At 38.9% G+C, this 18337-nt stretch overlaps 1 protein-coding gene across 1 annotated transcript in view; it reads right to left on the bottom strand.

Moving 5' to 3' along the window:
* Positions 1–2689: 2689 nt before the first annotated feature.
* LOC307125855 (PDZ domain-containing protein 2-like) overlaps positions 2690–18337 on the bottom strand; it is a 53107-nt gene continuing 37459 nt past the window's right edge. Inside the window, exons 12-24 of the mRNA XM_079816037.1 lie at positions 17457–17574; positions 15863–15995; positions 14211–14283; positions 13801–13904; positions 13174–13348; positions 12221–13086; positions 11760–11904; positions 6839–9593; positions 5649–5766; positions 5251–5352; positions 4763–5036; positions 4538–4672; positions 2690–4392 (exon numbers count right to left, since the gene is read on the bottom strand). Of these exons, the coding sequence (XP_079672163.1) occupies positions 4226–4392; positions 4538–4672; positions 4763–5036; positions 5251–5352; positions 5649–5766; positions 6839–9593; positions 11760–11904; positions 12221–13086; positions 13174–13348; positions 13801–13904; positions 14211–14283; positions 15863–15995; positions 17457–17574 (5165 nt within the window). The 3' untranslated portion in view covers positions 2690–4225. The remainder of the gene's footprint in view (positions 4393–4537; positions 4673–4762; positions 5037–5250; positions 5353–5648; positions 5767–6838; positions 9594–11759; positions 11905–12220; positions 13087–13173; positions 13349–13800; positions 13905–14210; positions 14284–15862; positions 15996–17456; positions 17575–18337) is intronic.

The following is an 18337-nucleotide window of genomic DNA, read 5'->3' as shown; positions in this document are numbered from 1 at the left end:
TGTTTTCACTGTCCTCAAAACGGCCTGAGAATTTCCTCGTTCTATGAAGTCCCTCCTTCAGAAATACGTAACGAGTTCTTATTGTGCCAGCGGTTCCCGTGTTGTGATTCGACAGCAGCTTACACACGTTGCCCGGTAAGGTCACGCCTCTTACCATAACGGGGAGATGAACGCGCTCAAACTACAGCCCCTGAAGGCCAAACAAAGGTGATTTGACTCCGGGATGAAAATAACAGCGTCTGAACGACATGGCGACAAACGCAACCGAACCGAACCGAACCAAACCGAACGCAACACTTCCTCTTCTCCACGAGGGAGCAACAGGACCACGCCCCCTTTTTCGCGTGTTCTTGTGGGCGGAGGTTAGTCTACAAACTGTTCTACTGACGTCATTAAAGCAGGATGTACAGGGATGTAGTCCAAACCGGCCGTTCGCTGTAGGCTTTGAAAGGGAACTTCTGTTAAATAAAATATCTCACTTGGCATTGAACTTTGAGCTTTATAATTTTACAGGTATTATTTATGCTCTAACAGCAACATTACACACTAACTAAAGTTTGAAAAATGGGATCTCGAAGAACAGGACCTTTAACTGACAAAATTTGAAGAAAATGTGTAAGCTAGGTAACTAGCTAACGTTGTTACAAATGTAAATCTTTCCAGTCAGAGACATTCTTAGCATTAGGATCCTATGGAAGGTAATGTTATTTGTAGTCCATACTGTATTGCTCTCCTCGTCATCTCACTAACATGCCAGTGGTCGGGCAGACTGTTGACACCTGGTAGTATAGCCTATTAGAGGATAAATACTTTTTTTTTTGGTAAATATTTTTGTGCAATATTTGTGTTTACAGACATTTTTTTCAATAGTTACATCAACCTGTGTATTGTGGTAGCCCTGCATATACGCTGCTCCTGGAAAACCAGCTACAACTCAAGACAGTCACAACAGCTGCAGTTTCCATGTTTAGATCATTTTGTAATAGTGGAATCATAGAAAGACATTTACAGAAAACAGAAGTGTGTTATGAGGAGATTGATGGCTGCCAGCGGTTAATTTGAACTCCTGGCAGGTAGATTGAGGTGACGGCAGTTCCCAGGAGACTGTGGCCACTATCTGGACTGGAAAGAGATGCAAACAATCCCCTTTCGCAACACTCTCTGTACACTAAGAAGTATAAAATAAGTGAAACTAACTGATAATGTTGCAATTGTTCCGATCTGTCCTATTTAGTGGCATAAATATACCTAACATTTTGTTTTAAAGGGGTCATGAACTGCATTGTTTTATTGTTTTATAATGTTTCCTGTGGTGCACTTATAATGTTGGTATGATTTATACATCAAAAGTAGTCATAATTTAGAAATCAAATGCATTTTTCCTATCCTGCTTTTAGCCCTCTATTTTGAATGCTCTGTTTGACGGGGCGTGTCTGCTGTAAGACATGGTGTGAACACCGACTGCTGTGATTGGCTAACATCTTTGCACATGAAATAGCTAAGTAACATGTAACTCGAAAACGTTTAGCACGTTTTACTGTTACAGCTCCCAATGTTAACTAATCATGAAAAGTGTTGATTATTTAGATCATCGCATGAAAATTTGCAACTTTGTAGCCAATCACAGACATTTTGAGAGCATGAATGAACGATCTCATTTGCAACTCGATTTCTGCACACTAACGAATGCTTCCATCATAACCAACAGAGCAAACACAATGTAAATAAGAGATTCATTGCTTACAGGATTCCAGAACACTCGCACTGTTTGATTGGCAGCTCCAGCGATTTGAAAAGAAGTTTTCTTTGATCGCTTTCTATATATAATTTAATTACAGTTTAAATAACGGATTATTTTCATCCCACTAAGAGAAACAATGTGAAGTTGACCATTTAGTCAATGTTTTGATTTACTGACACATAAACAAAGAACATCTGACTGTACATGAATCACTATCAGAAATCACTGGTCACAGATCAGTTACTTACATGTTGTTGCATCATTTTGTAAAAGTCTGTTTGCAAAGCCTTTCGCCGAAATTACGACTGATTTACCAAAGAATCCACAGTGAAATGTACCGAATACAAACATATAATGCTCAACTGAGACATTCACACTGTTGAAAATAAATAACCACATTTCTAGCATTAGGATCCTTTGGAAGGTAATGTTATTTGTAGTCCAGTGATCCTGTATCGCTTTTCTCTCCTCGTCATCTCACTAACACATCAGTGGGCGGGGCCAAAGTTGCAATGATGAAGTAGGTGTTGATTTTCTTCTGCAGAGGCGATCTTTATATCTATTATAGACAGGCACATTCCACAATGAGTCGTTATTTGGGCTTGGTTACAATAAAAGCTGTTTTTGGACTAACAAATTTAAGTTTTTTAGATGTGAAACTTACAGGATAATATTAAAGTAAGATATATCTCATATATCAAAAGCTCATGGAAAATGTTATTTCTCAGTTCATGACCCCTTTAATCTATCTGTCCGTTTGTCCTTGTCGAATCCTGAAAAATGTTTCATAGTTTTCAACATTGATAATAATAAGAAATGTTTCTTGAGCAGCAAGTCAGCATATTAGAATGGTTTCTGAAGAATCATGTGACACTGAAGACTGGAGTAATGATGCTGAAAATTCAGCTTTTCCGTCACAGGAACAAATCACATTTCAAAGTATATTTAAATTAAAAAATTTTGCTTTAAAGGGGTTAAGTCAGTACATTATACAACAGTTATAACATGCCATTTGTATAGACCGCTTTAGCTTACGATAATGTTATGTCAATGAAAGTGTGTTTAGCATCAAACACCACTTCAGTCTGTCGTGCCTCTCATTAAGATGCAGTTTTCATTAATATTGATATGCAAGAGCTGAACAACAAACAATAACAGTTATCAAAGTATCTAGAAACAAACGATTATTAAACTGCTAGTTCATCCCAAATAGGTAGATTAGCAGCCCTGACAGGCAATATTGGTGCATAAGTAAAATGGTTATCACATTTACAAAAAATCTCTTTATTCACAAGCTCAGAAAGTCTGACAACAGAGAAAAATCATGATTTTTTTTTCATATACACTTTAGTTAATACACTTGTGCTTAATACTCAGTGAAATTAAATTACAATAATATCAGTGGGAACCTCAATATTTACACAGTCAATTCAAGTAAAATATAACAACAGCACAAATACATGTCATCAAGGAGACAACATTTTTGAAAGTCTCAGATGTGAGTAAACATGAAAATATTCACAGCTGAAAGAATATGATCAAACATAACCTAAAGACCTGAAATGTCATGATTTTTAAAATCTATATTTCAGTTAAATTAAAGTGTGCTAAGGTTACCTTTTTTCATTTGTATGATTCTATTTTGTATGAACAGATTTGTGAATTAGTTTAAAAAAAAATTTTTTATTCAAGTATTTAAGGTGAAGTGAGTGTAAACACTGAGGCTCTGTCAAAACAACTACGGTAGTGCTTCAACCAATGACGTGAGTTTGGGTGTGGGACTTCCTGTTTTTCTGTAAAATGGCCTGGCAGATGGGGTGATAGGAGTGTTTGGGAAACCTGTTTGGAATTTTTGCAATTCTATTTCCTAGTACCGCTGAAATTACACCCTTCACCTTTAAGATAACTTAATAAATCAATACACCCCCCCCCCCCCAATGAATTAAAGGAACAATAAAAATACAAAGTACAAATAAAAAGTAAATTTTTCTATGATAACAGAGGGGGAAAATTTTTTACACAAATACATTATAAGTCATAAACCAGTTCAAACAATAGCTCTATATACGTTGACTAAATCCATCAGATTAGGCAGAGTGAACAAACTCTTAAGTGGTTTGCATTATCACCATATGATCATAGCTGTACGTATAAAACAATCTTTGCAATATTGGAATCAAAATATATTATACAAGGGATGCCGTTATTAACATAATTCATACAATTGGGCTTTAAATGTCTTAAAAAGTCATAAAGCACAAAGATTGTGAGATAAAAAGTCATACTAAAATATCTTAAGCCCGCATAAATCCACCGCAAATCTGCAGAAGCCTTGGTTTGTATAAAAATCAATGTGCAACAAATTCTTCATCATAGAGATCCTGTAACAAACCCATATAAAAGCAATGCAAAGTCTATGTACAATTAGAGTCCACCCCAGTTTGGCCTCTCACAAACGTGCAACACGTGCAGATAGATCAGACGTCATACCGAAGTCCTGGGTTTTCTGATGACTAACTGAACAGGACCCTCAGAGACCGTTTTAATGATATTCCAGGCATCATAGTGCATAAGGCCTTGCAAAGACCTGCCGTTGATGGCTAGAAGTTCATCTCCGACATCAATGACCCGGGACTGCTCAGCAGCTCCTCCTGAGTGGTGACAGAACACACAATATGAATTTATGACTTTTTACTTTTCATTTATTATGCTCAGGGATGGGCTAAGATTTCTGTTGATGCACACCTTCTGTCTCCCCCTAGTGGACATCTTTAAATGTTTGTGTAGAGCACTCACCACGGAAAATGCGTTTTATGTAGAGAGGTCGATCTCCATGGGCAGATGCTTTGCCTCCATCTAGACTGAACCCTAGACCAGCTGTAGTCTTCTGTAACTCCACACTCAAAGCCCCGTCTGGCCCCACTTCCACACCTACAACACACCAGGCAGCCAATTAGGAACATAAATAAGTTATTTTTCTGGGGATTATTATTATGAAATTCACAAACCAAAGACACTCACTTGTTTTATGTTCCCTGATGCTGACTCTATGGCCAGGAGAAGGGCAGACTACAGTCTGAAGAGGAAGTTCTTGTCTAGTTGATGTTGGCTCTGTGTTCTTGCCTTTCTGGATGATCACTAATGCTTGTCTCGGCAATCTGGTCTGATGAAGGCAGGACAGCGCCTCTCCGTGTGTGATCCCACTCAAATGGGTCCCGTTTATTGACAAAACCCTATCTCCTCTGTGAATGGTACCTTCCACTCCTGCCACCCCTCGAGTGAAAACCCGATGGACCTGCGGGGGGAAAAAAGTAGAAGTAATATTTCAGTCCAACTTGGTTTAGATGGTAAATTTGTTTAATAATCTTAGTTGAATCTATATAATACTACTGGTTCATTTAAATACCACAAGGGGGTGACAATGTATAATTAAAAATGCTACTGAATTTTCCCAAAAAAATTTAAACAAACAAAATGTTTGCATTTTTGCTTTGAGAAAAAGAGCTTACAGTAATAGATTTCTGCTCAAGATCTACTCCTCCAGCAATGCTGAAACCCAGTCCAGATCCCTGCTCTTTGGTTAAGATCACAAAGTAAATGTCATCTTTAACCTAGATAAAAACATTGATGAAAGACTGGTGAACCTTTTTGAAATTAAAAGGGCCCATAAAAACCATGACTGAAAATACACTGATAAAATAAAGTAAAATAAGTGACAAAAAGTGACAGTTAAGTAACAATTGTGTGCTTTGTAAATATTAATAAGCCAAAACAAAAGCAATTCTGTAAATATCTGAAGGCCATATCTTTCTCATCCCTTAAACAGAAACTTCCGAATGCCAACCTATTTATGCTTAAAATATTAGCTTTTTAAACTGAAATTAAGCCTGAAGACCTGATAAATTACCTCTGAAAGAGTGTTTGTTTCCTGTATGAGACTTGTCACATCCACTTTGGTTGTCAGGGAACACAGAAGATCTTGAACTTTATTTTGGTCCAAAGGAGAAGATTCAAGGTCTTTCAAACTGTCATAGGAGACAAAACGATATCAGCTTTAAATGTTTTTCTTAGCCAGCAATGTGTTTAAAAAAAATTATCATCCAAAGGTTGTTAAAAATATTGATTGTGGTTTTCATGTGGAACATGTATGCAGAAATCAATCACTGTGTCATACAAGTCAACTTTATTTATATAGCGCTTTTAACAATGCAGATTGTTTCAAAGCAGCTTCACAGTGTTAAACAGGGAAATAATGCAACAGAATTTTATTCAGCCGTATAGCCGTTCTGGAGTAAACGGTGATGTCATCAGTTCATTTCAATTATCATACAGTGACAATGTGGGCTTTAGATCAGTAATTTAGTTTATATGGTTAATTTAGTTTAATAATTTGATTTATTTGGATATTTAGTTGAAAAATTTAGTGTCCCCAACTGAGCAAGCCAAGCCAGAGGCGACAGTGGCAAAGAAACCAAAACCCCATCAGGTGACCTAATGGAGAAAAATAAACCTTGGGAGAAACCAGGCTCAGTCGGGGTGCCAGTTCTCCTCTGGCCAATTAACAAACAGCGTATGATTATTATTCTGACAACTTTACAGGTCAGAGGTCATAACAGATCAGAGATTAAACAATTATTAAATAGGAATAATTGAAACATCGGAGTTATCATGCCGGAGACATGTTTATTGAGGATGCCGTATTGATGAAACAAATATTAAAGTGCAATATTTGAAAGATCGGAGGCAACACGCCGGAGACAGGTTTTTATTGAGGATGACATATCGATTTAACAATTATTAAATAGGGATATTCGAACAATCAGAGTCATCACGCCGGAGACAGGTTTATTGAGGATGCCTTGTCGATGAGGCAATTTCAGGGGGAGTCTAAATACAACATGTATCATACAACACAACACTGAAATAATTACTATTATATGTGGTGAAATACATAACCCTGACACTAAAAATAAGAACAAATAAATAAACTAGATAACATCTAGTTGTTTGTTGAGGACTAGTAAACCATTGTAATCCATCTCCTATCAACTTTACACATATTCATTACATTGCACATTTTAACCAGGTCTTACTCACCTTATAGACCAACATGAGAGCCCTGTGACCTGGCCTTCATGTTGCTCCCCATTACTGGTTGAACCAAGAGCCCCAGTGTCAACGCTGATCACCCTGGTCATCATAGTGCACTGCAGGCTGTGTGATGCTGTGTCTATGGGTCTGCGAGGGTGGATTTCCAGCTCTGTCTTGAAGATCACATTTCCAGGGTCACTGGTAAAATCCTCAGTACACAGCTTGTCCAGTTCAGGCATGCTCAGAGCCCTTATCTCTCTCAATTTGGAGCGTGACAGGCCTCCATGGGCACGGGCATTGCGGGAGCGCAGTACTGGTGGCATGTTCTGGTTCTGAGGGGCCTTATTTCTTACCTTCTCCTTCATAACAGCTTCTGTGGTTTGGTTCGAAGGAGTTGATTCAGAGTTGGTGGAACTGGAAGACAAATTCTGTGGATATGCTGGAGACGGAGTTGAGCTTAAATTGTCTACACATGAGCTGAAACTCCTCCTCAAAGAACGGCTGTCACTGGACTGACTGCTAACAGATCCAGCATACCCAGACAACCTCCGGGTTAGAGGTGGCTTGGAGTTAATAGCATAAAACGGAATGTCTATACACTTTACGACAGAGCGATCAAAGCTGGCCAGATTCTCAAAGGACTGGATTCTTTGTCGCACAGAGAAGGGGTTTGGGTCAAGAGACCCACTGGTGTCTGTGGAGCAGCTCCTGCGTTCTAGTCCCCTTAGGTACAGTTTGGATTTGCTTGCCTTGAGACTAGAGGCAGCATCTTTATTATTTGAGTTCCTAATGAGACTTTCTTCCTGGCCATTGCAATACACTTCCTCTGCAGTTTCTTTTTCCTTATTACCACCACTATGCTGCAAACAACTAGATGAAGAAGTGGTTGATTCTAATGGGATTGTGTGCCTTTCAAGAGAGGGGTCAGAATTTGATTCCTCATGGTCGATTTGATCAACTGGTACTGAAGCCAAGCTTAAATGACTTGCATTCATGACTTCCTTGCGTGTGAGCACAGGTGTAGACGTTGAAGAGGATGAAAGTCGTACCTCAATGAAAGTTCTTTGAGTGCTGACAACAGTGACCTCCGATTTCGAGACTTGCTCCTTCTTGGAAGGCTTGAGTTCTTCTTTGGTTGTGTTGATGCGATTTGCCTTCACAGTTTGCTGACTTTCATCAGTTTTACAAGAAGAAACCTTGATCTTCTCAGAAGGTCTGGTGGATTTAGGGCTACCAGTTGGTGGGGTTCTCTTAGAGTGGAGTTTAGGAGACTGATTTGGGGAGCTGAGAGCTTTTTTCTGCACTGGACTATCTGCCCTGGGCGATCTAGGGACAGCCTGCTCTTGGTCTTTGGATTTACCTCTAATACTTAGACCTTTGAGTTTAGAAGAGGTGTTTGACTTTTTATCATCAACTTTGAGTCTACTTCTCAGCAGGGGTGAACCAGGGGTGTCATTAGGGGTTTTAGTTCCCAAAGATCTGACACAATAAGTGGTGGGTTTACTCTGGTTCTGGGAGAGGGATGATTTCAAGTCATGTATGGGATGAACTGTCTCTTTCTCCTTTTCTTTTGGAGCAAGCGTAGAGGAGACCTGCCCACTAGTTTTGCCACTGGTATAATTTGATGCCTCTGACATGGTCGATATCAATGGAACTTTTCCAGTGTTAAGTTTCTCTGCCAATATAGATGCATCTGAGAGCAACTTAGCAGTTCTCTCTTGACTTCTTGGGGTAATGTGACGGTTGCTTTGGGTAACAAGGGAAGTGACACTTGTTGGTGTCTGGCAGATTTGAACAGGCTTTGAAATGTCATGGACTTTTTCAAATGTTTCACATTTTTCATCAGTGTTGCAGTTTGTTAGTATTCTCTGAGATGCACACATTGCCTCCTGTTGTGTGAGAGTGTGTCCACTATCCCCATTTAAACGAACATCACCTAAAACTTGAGGGCAAAGTGTGTCCGGTAACTTATGGAGTGAATGATTGTTCTCTTGAGAATCCTTGTCTTGCGCTGAGAGGGATGGAGGATTGTGGCGATCCATACTAGCAAATGTCTTGCCAACAGTCTGGCTACTTTCAATGCTATTTCTTTCTTGCAGAGTACTGCCCTCTGATTGGCTGAATGCGGGCTGACTGACAGTGCTGAAACAGAGCTCAACCTCCTCTTCATCTGAGTCAGTGTCCTGAGGACCCTCACAGTGACCTTGAGGCATTTCTATTTTGACAGCACTGTCTGCAGAGTCACTCTCAGAGTCACTATCCTCTACCAGACTGTACATACTTGGGTTCTCTCCATGTCCTTTCTCTAGAGGGACAACATCCTCTCCCAGATTACTAAAGTTTCTTGAGTAACTATTTAAAAATGTCTTTCCTACAGGAAAATGGCAAGTGTTGTTCCCTTCAACTAGTGCAGAGGAATCCAGAAGGTTTGGTTGTGATGGTGGTGCAGTCTCTTTGTCGTCTACTTTACTGGACTCTTCTGTTGCAATTGTGTCTGTGAAACCCAAGACATTTTGGGTTTTTTCTGTGCTTTCTGATGAGTTTAGTTCAGCTATTACATCATCAATATGAGTGACAGGCATGCTGTTGTTGTGGATTGCTAATGCCTGTTTTGCATTGGTTTCTGATGAAGGACTTTCTTGAGACACAGCTGAAGTTTTGTCCATATGATTCCTTTCTTCTGGAGGAGGTCTAGGTTCCTCCAATTTAGATGAGCCCTCGCAGCCAGAGGACATAATCAAGCTAGAAAGTCGATCTACAGCTGCAAATGTGGACAAAAATACAACATGTATAGAGATTACAAAAAAATATTATTTTTCAACACAGGTCATCAAATATGATAATTCTAACTTTCAAATAATGGAACAATTCCAAATTCCAACCAATCAATAACAGGCAGTTAAAACATTGGCAAAACAGTAAAAGAGAATCACTGGATATGACTCTACATCAAGATAAGTCCTACCATATAAGTGCACCACTGAGGTCTGCAAGACAAGCTACAAATTGCCTGTTTTATAAATCAACATTCCACTGGAAAAATATTCTGACTAACCCTTTTCCTGTCTCCTTCAAATATGTGTATAGAATTACATTAAAAGAAACCCATAGCAATACCCTTGCAATTCATTCCATAGTCTGATATTTCACAGATTCAAAACTTGTTCTGATTCCATTGTTCATTAGCGCTGTTCAAAGCCAGCAAAACAGAACCAAACCCTGTGGGAAACTTTGGACTACTATGAAACAATATCTCTGAGAGAAAAAAAGGTGAGTCTCACTCTAAGCATACCCAGGGATTGGCGGGATACAAAGACAATGTGCAGAGATTTTTTTATTGTTTCCAATGATGTAACACTGGCATCCCGGAGGCATATTTTTCTAAGACTTTATTCAGTTTTACCTGAAGCACACACCTTTAAATTAAAAAGACAAATGTAAAATATGCAACATCTCCTGAAATATTTAATGCACTCAACAGGTATTTCACTGGACATAACCGAAAAACATAGACTTCATGGTGCACTCAACATGTGCATGTTATTCTAAATATCACACACAGCTGATAAATACTCATGTTTACATAAATGTATATGCTGTATATACAGCATATGCTGTATATGATGAATATGATCAATCATATTTAAACATGAGATGACGGCAGGTATAGACAATGACAGACACATGACGTTAATACACTATATTTCACTTGTTTCTTGAGGCTATTGCTCTGCATGATGATATTCAAAAGTAGTAAGAGCAGGGAATGTTTTGACCAAAATGTAACTTCTTTCATTTTAAATTTGAATGTGGTAGTCAGAGCAATAACACCAAATCTAGATACTAATTGACTAACTAGGAAGGAAGCATTAGCGCTGTTACTCTACACATCTACAGTGGCTACGGTAGTAAAGTAATCAATAGTCACCATTGACAAATAGCCAGCAGTCTGCAGTTCCCTTTGAGCTGGTGAAGGGTACTGCCAGAAAGGGGAGGCCTGTAGTACTCCTATCTCTTTAAAGCAGCATGGGAAAAGACAGACTGGTCTCTTTATTGCAGTGGCAATTCTACCTGCCCTAACTGTCTCTTGTGAAGGATATACAAGATCTGTTTATCTTTATGCTAAATTGTTTTATATTGTTTTTTATAATTGGGAATCAGCTTTGATTCTGCAATAGCACCACAGCAGCAAGGGAGGAGGGGATATGGAAAATACTTTAACAAGCCATCTAGAGCATTATGGCACTATACGAAACACAGAACTGACTACTATTCTTGATGATAGCAAATTCATGTTGATTTTTATTGGTTATGCAAATTGGGACCTGTGTGAGTACAGTTTGCCAGTGTAGTGTATAGAAGATGTTTGATCAGATTAGGGAAAATAGCGTGTGAGGTTATAAAGTTATGTTTTAAGGAGCGGTTTATTCAAAAATGAAATCCTTCATGCTGTTTCAAACCCCTTATGACTTTATTTTTTCAACAGAACAACAACAGAAGAATTTTTGAAGAGTAATCTATATTCAATTACAATGAACAGAGACAACAAGGATGCAAAAGCACCATAAAAGCAGTCCATACGACCTATGAACTATTAGAAGTTATTTATTTATGAGAGAAATCCTATTGGATCAATTTTATGGTGCTGTCATGGTTAAGTTGTGTTCTTTTTAAGATTTAAACATCAGTCGTCATTCATTGTAATTGCATGGAAAAAATTGTGCTCCACTAAAAAAAGAAAATCATGTGGGTTTGGGACAACTTAAAGGGAGAGTTCATTCCGGGGGGAAACTATCCCTTTGAAGGGGTCATTCTTCATTTGGAACATTTAAATGAGCAGACATTCATAGGAAAAATCCATCACCAAAGCTATAATCGACTTGTCATAAGTTAACTCTAGGAAGAGATAGATATTCTGGCAACTCACCTGAGACTGGCTTCTTAATCTCTAAATTCAATGTGATTGGCAGGTTGTGCATGAGGTTACAGATCTCCTGATAGGTGGATGTACACACAGGTGTGTCACCAATTGTTACAATCTCATCACCAACGCTCATTTTCCCTGAGGCTTCCTGAAGAAATAGATAGGAAATCTATTGAAATACATTCCTCAGATTTATTCTAGAGATATTTCATCTAAGCCTCCAAGCACAAACGGCTGTGTGTATCTGGACACCTGCCTGACACCAAGTATCATCTCAACAGTAGGTATGGGAATTATAAAGAATTTAATGGTTATATTAAAAATATACAAATATTCCAAATGAGAATATAATTTCAATGGTTAATTGGCATTATTCTTTTTAAAAAGTGTCTTTCTTAGATGCAGCATCGGTTATATTAAAAAAAGCATCACAATCGATCAAAGCATCACAATTTCCAACCAACCCTTTCCGCAACACCTCCTGGTCTCAGCCCTGTGATCAGCACCTTGAGTGGAGCGGACTTAATCTCCAGATCCAGACCAAAAGACTCGGTCTCACTACGCTGGAGCACTATTGTCTCAATTGTGCAGACCCCTGCTAGCTCACTGGATTCCCCCTTCTTGCAGTGCAGCATCCTGCAAGGCGGCCGTGTGCTATTGTGTGTAACCTGGACAGGGGTTGCTGGGAGTAAAGGTGGTTCTTCACCCTTGGCCTTTTGTGGAGGGCTGGGGCACTCAATGCTCATCATGCTCTTGACACGAGTCACAGCTTTGTGCTCCAGCTTGGGTGAACGTTTAACCTCCTGCCCTTCTCGTTGGGGCTCTTTTTTTATGCCCAGGTTTGTTCCTCCGGCTGCCTCCATACAGCGAATGGGCATGAAGGGAGATTCGGCCGCAGGCGGGCCACTAGGTCCTTCCTCAGATTCAAGCGAGCTGCCGTAGATTGGAGTGGCTGGCTCGCTGCCGATCTGTTTGTGGCTCTCGCTGCTATCCTGGCTTTCATCATCGACTTCAAGAGATGATGTGGCTATTACAATACCAGAGTCTTCCTCTTGGTGGTGATGGTGGCCGCTCTCTGAGACCCCACGGAGAAGGCGGCGACGGAAGGGGCCTCTGTCTTCTTCAAGACCGGTCTCGTCGTCACTGGGCTCATCCTCATAGCAGATGACCCGGCGCTGACGGAGAAGTGGGCTACGAACAGAACTCGGGCTGCTTCCCACGCTGGCCTGTTGGGCCGTGTCTACGATGTGACCAGCCCCGCTAGAAGCTTTACAACATTCTGGGGTAGTGGGACTACTATCTGAACCTCTACAGGAACCATCCCGAAAGACTGTTATGACAGAAAAACACACCGTTTTAGTGACAAACTGTGACTGATCTTTTAATCAGCATGACACTTTAGATTCAGTGGTGTTACCATGCGACTGAGCTGCTGCCGTTTCCTCCATGGATGTATTACAGCTCCTGCTACAGTGCAGCATGTCATCATCGCTGGATCCCATCGCCATGGTCTCAGAGAGGGAAGATTGGCTGGGTACATCGTGAACTGAGAAATACTGAGAGAGCTCTGCCTCTGAACTCAATGAGCCTTGCTGCCAGGGTCAGATGAAGAAAATCAAATCTTTCTGAAGATCAACAACATTCAGTATTGTTCAACCAATGGCCTCGAAAAGAATATGGACGGTTACATCAAATTTAAAAATGTCTGAATGTCACTGTATTCGATACGAAATTCTTTTCTCAGAAGCAACTTCACTTTTCTGAGCCATTTTTAAATTGTCAGCACAACTCAACACAAGGTGATTTTTAGGTGGATGTAAAAAGTCAGTGGTCTTAATTTTAAACAATATATCTTGTTTTATCATTTGAAATCTAGCAAGAAATGTGTTATTGTGGAATGTTTCGCTTGAAAAGGTTTGGTATTTTGTTATATAATGCAAATACATTTTCAAGTAAACAAAGAAAAGTTTTATGGATTTGATAAACTCTAAGTCTATTATCTCTGACAAGTTGAGTTCTTTGTAGACTAAAGCTTCTAGTTTACCCTGCTGGCTGGCTCTAGGAATCTCTTCATGGTCCAGCTGAGAGCAGGATTACCCTCACCCTGCTTGACTTTAACAGTGGGAGATGGACTCTTGGACGGCAGACCTGTGAAGGAGAGCACAAAGGAAAATGACAGTCGTATTTCTTCAACTTGGAAAAGAGCTGTGCTTCTTGCTGTGGTACAAATCACTGTTTTCCAGTTACTAATCAGAGACTACAACTGAATCAGAATTTCAAAACAAATATTTGGAACCTTAATATGAAGTCCAAATCAAAGCCAAAGCAGAGCTTTTCAGAATTGGACTAGTACATTTTTTAACTAAAAGCTATAAACTAAACCATGTGGCTTTTAAATCTCAGAGAAACACAATCAAAAGTGGCTGCAGTCAGACCCCGACAAAGGCACTTTACCAAGAGTGTGGGAAGAATGACTATCTCTGTGCGTGGAGCGAGTGATCACTTCATCCATCTCCTGTTCAGACACCTAAGGGGGAGAGATGATAATATAAAATACTCAGCCATTGAATCTCAAGGACCATGCAAAAATTGGCATATCCTGAGTTTAAGCCTTGATTAAATACCAAGTATAATATCTTTTTAATCTGATATTTCCCTTAACATGAGGCAAATAACAAAATAACCTTTCTGACCACCAGGCGGCACTGTGATTTAAGCAATATAAACTGCCTAAAAGCTGCTTCATAATTCTGCTTTATTATTCAAATAAATGTACTAATTGTAACCTCATGTACCCATACTTAGTCATGTCCATGAAAACATTACCGTACAATCAATTTAGACTCTTAAATAAAAATAATAATAATACAAAATTATTATAAATTCAGACATCAAATAATATAAAATTAAAACATTAAGACATGTATGCTAATGTTTCTGGCATGTCACATTAAAGAATATGGATTACAATAAAAATAAAGTAAACCATTTAGCCTAGATGTTTTGATACTACACTCTGCTTAAGGCAGATCCATATTTGCCTTTATACAACTCTGCTAGAAAAGGCCTGCCTGACTCGAGATGAGATCAGGTTTTGCCAGAAATATTTCAGTTGAATTTTATTGTTGACTTCAATACAAGTCTTTCTCAATTCTACAAAACTGATCAAATGTAACATAATAAAAGAAACACATACATCTTGAGTGCAAAAAAACAGACGCTTCACGCCACATGCACCTGGATGGCAAAAACAGGCTTAAAAACCTGGACGTCTTTAACAACAAATCCACCCAAGGAGCACTTTTACAGCTCATGAGTCATGAGCCTCTACAGTCTACAGGAAGATATAAAAAAAAACACTGCAATCATAAAAACCCATCTGCACATACAGGCTACATGCAGACACATACATAAAATATGTATAAAATATGTCCGAGTTAAGTAATTAATGACCTTTGTGAGAAAGGCTTCTGACCTTGTGTCACACACAATAAGTGTTAAGCTAGTCCTAACACTGCTCCGCTCACGCTGGCTCTCATTTATCAGGTTGAGCAAACAGTCAGCATATTCTAACCACCAAAACCTCCCGCTGTACCCCACCCCGGTGCACATTTCTCAACATCTCGATTCATTAGGTGGATGAACACCAAGTCGCGCTAGCAGAAGGGGGAGAGGAATGTTGTTTACTTTTTGTCGGGCTTCAATGATTCATGCTCGGAGCAAATTACAGCTTAACAGGTGTATGGTGCTTTTGATTTCCACTTGCAGCAGTCTGGCAGAGGAAAAGTTCCTTGGGACTGAAGGAGTGTGACCACATCGCCAAACTGATGTTTGAGGTGTATTTATTTATTAATTAAACCAGGTTCTAAAAAAAACTAGGAGGTGTTTTCATTATTCATATTTCTATTGACATAAAATATGAATTTATTTTGTATCGATCCTAAAGAATTTGCACCCTCTGAACTAAACTATTAACTACAGTGGTTTTGCAAACTCCACCACACAAGTTGTTAATGAGATAATGGTTTGTCTATACAGTCATTTCTATGTAAGGCTAAGTAAGATAACATGGTTGGGCTCCACATGTGTCAGTGTTTGACTCTTACTTTAGGGTTTGGATGTCGGCTGATGATGAGGCTGACCGGGCCGGGTCCACATTCACTCAGGATAGCGTATGCTTCACTCAACGCAGCGTGTCTCAGGCTCACAGAATCCACCTCCAGAAGCTGGTCTCCTCGACTGACACACAAATACACACATTAGCCACCATTATAATTGATTGGATAAACATTAGACAGATTTTTTCACAAGGAAAGTTGAGCAGAAACATTAAAAAAATTAAGCAGCACAACTGTTTTCGACATTGATAATAATAAAAAATGTTTCTTAAGCATCAAATCAGAATGATTTCTGAAGGATCATGTGACACTGAAGACTGGAGTAATGATACTGAAAATTCAGCTTTACCATCACAGGAATAAATTACATTTTAAAATATATTAAAATAGAAAAATTGTAACAATATTTCACAATAACTGTTTTTACTGTATTTTTGATCAAATAAATGCAGCCTCGGTGAGCATAAGAAACTTTTTTCAAAAACAAAAGAAATCTTACCTAAATTGGCAAATTTAACATATATGCTTTCAGTCTGGACTTGAATGTACCGCAGGGGAATATCTGATATTTTCTGGAAGCTGGTTCCAGCTGTGGGTGGGATAATAACTTAACGCTGTCGCTGTCTCACTATGTTTGGAGTAAACCCTAGGTATTTTAAGCCGACTCAATCCTAATGATTTAAGAGAATTATTAGGTTTATATTCAATAAGCACGTCCAAAATATATTTAGGTCCTAGACCGTTGATCGATAGAGTATAATATACACCATATGATAACGGAGTTTCCCATTGATGCATGAAGGTATTTTAAGTGTCAACTGTCAACCCAATTGCATTTGTTGTAAAAATAGACATGTCTGAAAGTGTATTGCAGCCTTATCTTTCCCTTCAGACAGCTGCAACCACTTTCACAACTAGATCTAACATTCAGGACCACAATCTCCTGCCATAAAGACCCCCATTCATGGGTTTCTGGCTCTTATTGCACATTCTTTTTCAGTCTGTGAGGTGTTTCATCTAAACAGGAGCGCACACACACGAGAAATCACAAACAAAAATGCAGACAACAAAGCCCAAATAAGGTTTGTTGGATGTTTTACACATTAGAAAAAAGAATATGCTGCAAACACGTGTACAGACACATTGTGGGCTCTGTAGGGAAAAAGAAGATCTATGCGATTCTTTTCCCTAGTGGGGTCTCATTCCTGCCGCTCCCTTCCTTAATTAACTGTAAGCGAAGAATTTAAGATGATTTCTCAAACGGGTCCAGTGTCTGCTAACTCGGACAAACCGACACCATTCACTCTTAACTACATGAAACGTTTAGGACATTTCACTGCATTAGCCATGAAGGAGTTATTTTATTATTTCCTAGAAAATGTATTAGCATTTTTTTTCTTAGAAAAGTACCTGAACTTAAAAGGCACATTTGCTTTGAGACAATTTGTCCACTGATTAACCACTGTTAAACATTGACAAACAGACTTGAATAAGAAATAATGAATTTTAATTTACCATTGAGCTACTGCACATGAGACTTAGATTTGGGTGGGAACTGAACACTATATAACCAAAAGACTACCTGAGTCTGCCATCCATTTTGGCAACAGAACCTGGCGCCAAGCTGTGGATGTAGATCCCAGGAGCACTGTTTTCCAGTGTTAGACAGCAGGCACCGATACCCAGCCCCACACCTGGCTCTAAAACACACACAAAACAACATAGCCAAATTCTTTATTTCACTTCATGCAGGATTTCTAAGACTTATTAATAGTGTTTTTCCTGGTTAAAAGGTATTAAAAGTATTCTGACATAACAGGTGGGAAAGTTTTAAGGGTTCCTCAGATCCAAAAACTGAGCTGAGGTAAAATTACCCACTGAACCTTAAGGAAATAAAGCCTGGTGTCTTTCATTTAAAAGACTTCTATTTCCCTACACACTGAACAAATATAATTAATGTCAGAGAAATATGTGGTGTCCCTGAACTGAATAAGTTAACAAAACTCAAATAATGAGAAAGCCGCTTGGAGGGTCTATTTATTAGAACGATGATCCAAGAATAAGAGTTTTCATTTTGGCAGGACTGATTATTTGGATACATTATGCGTCCATGACATTCATCCTGAAGCACAGGTGCGTGTCTATGCGAATAAAAATAATGTTAAAATAATTCCATTTCCTTGGAATAAAAAAAATATTATGTGTCCATTTCAAATGGCAAGTGTTGCAATAACTTCAAAGCTGATTATTTATGATTATAAAGTCGAAAATTAATATGGACCTAATGTTTTCTTCTCAATTCTGGCCAGAACAATAAAATGTAAAAATACAAAATTAGCAAAACATTTATATACACTACCGTTCAAAAGTCTGGGGTCAGTTTTTTTTTATACTATCCAAGGCTGTTTTCTATTTTCATATATTTTAAGACGGCAAAGCTGAATTTTCAGCATCATTACTCCA

Source organism: Gobio gobio (genome assembly GCF_949357685.1).
Source record: "Gobio gobio genome assembly, chromosome: 4".
Taxonomy (NCBI): Eukaryota; Metazoa; Chordata; class Actinopteri; order Cypriniformes; family Gobionidae; genus Gobio; species Gobio gobio.
The sequence above is the reverse complement of the archived record's forward strand: the minus strand, read 5'-3'. Positions and strand labels throughout refer to the sequence as shown.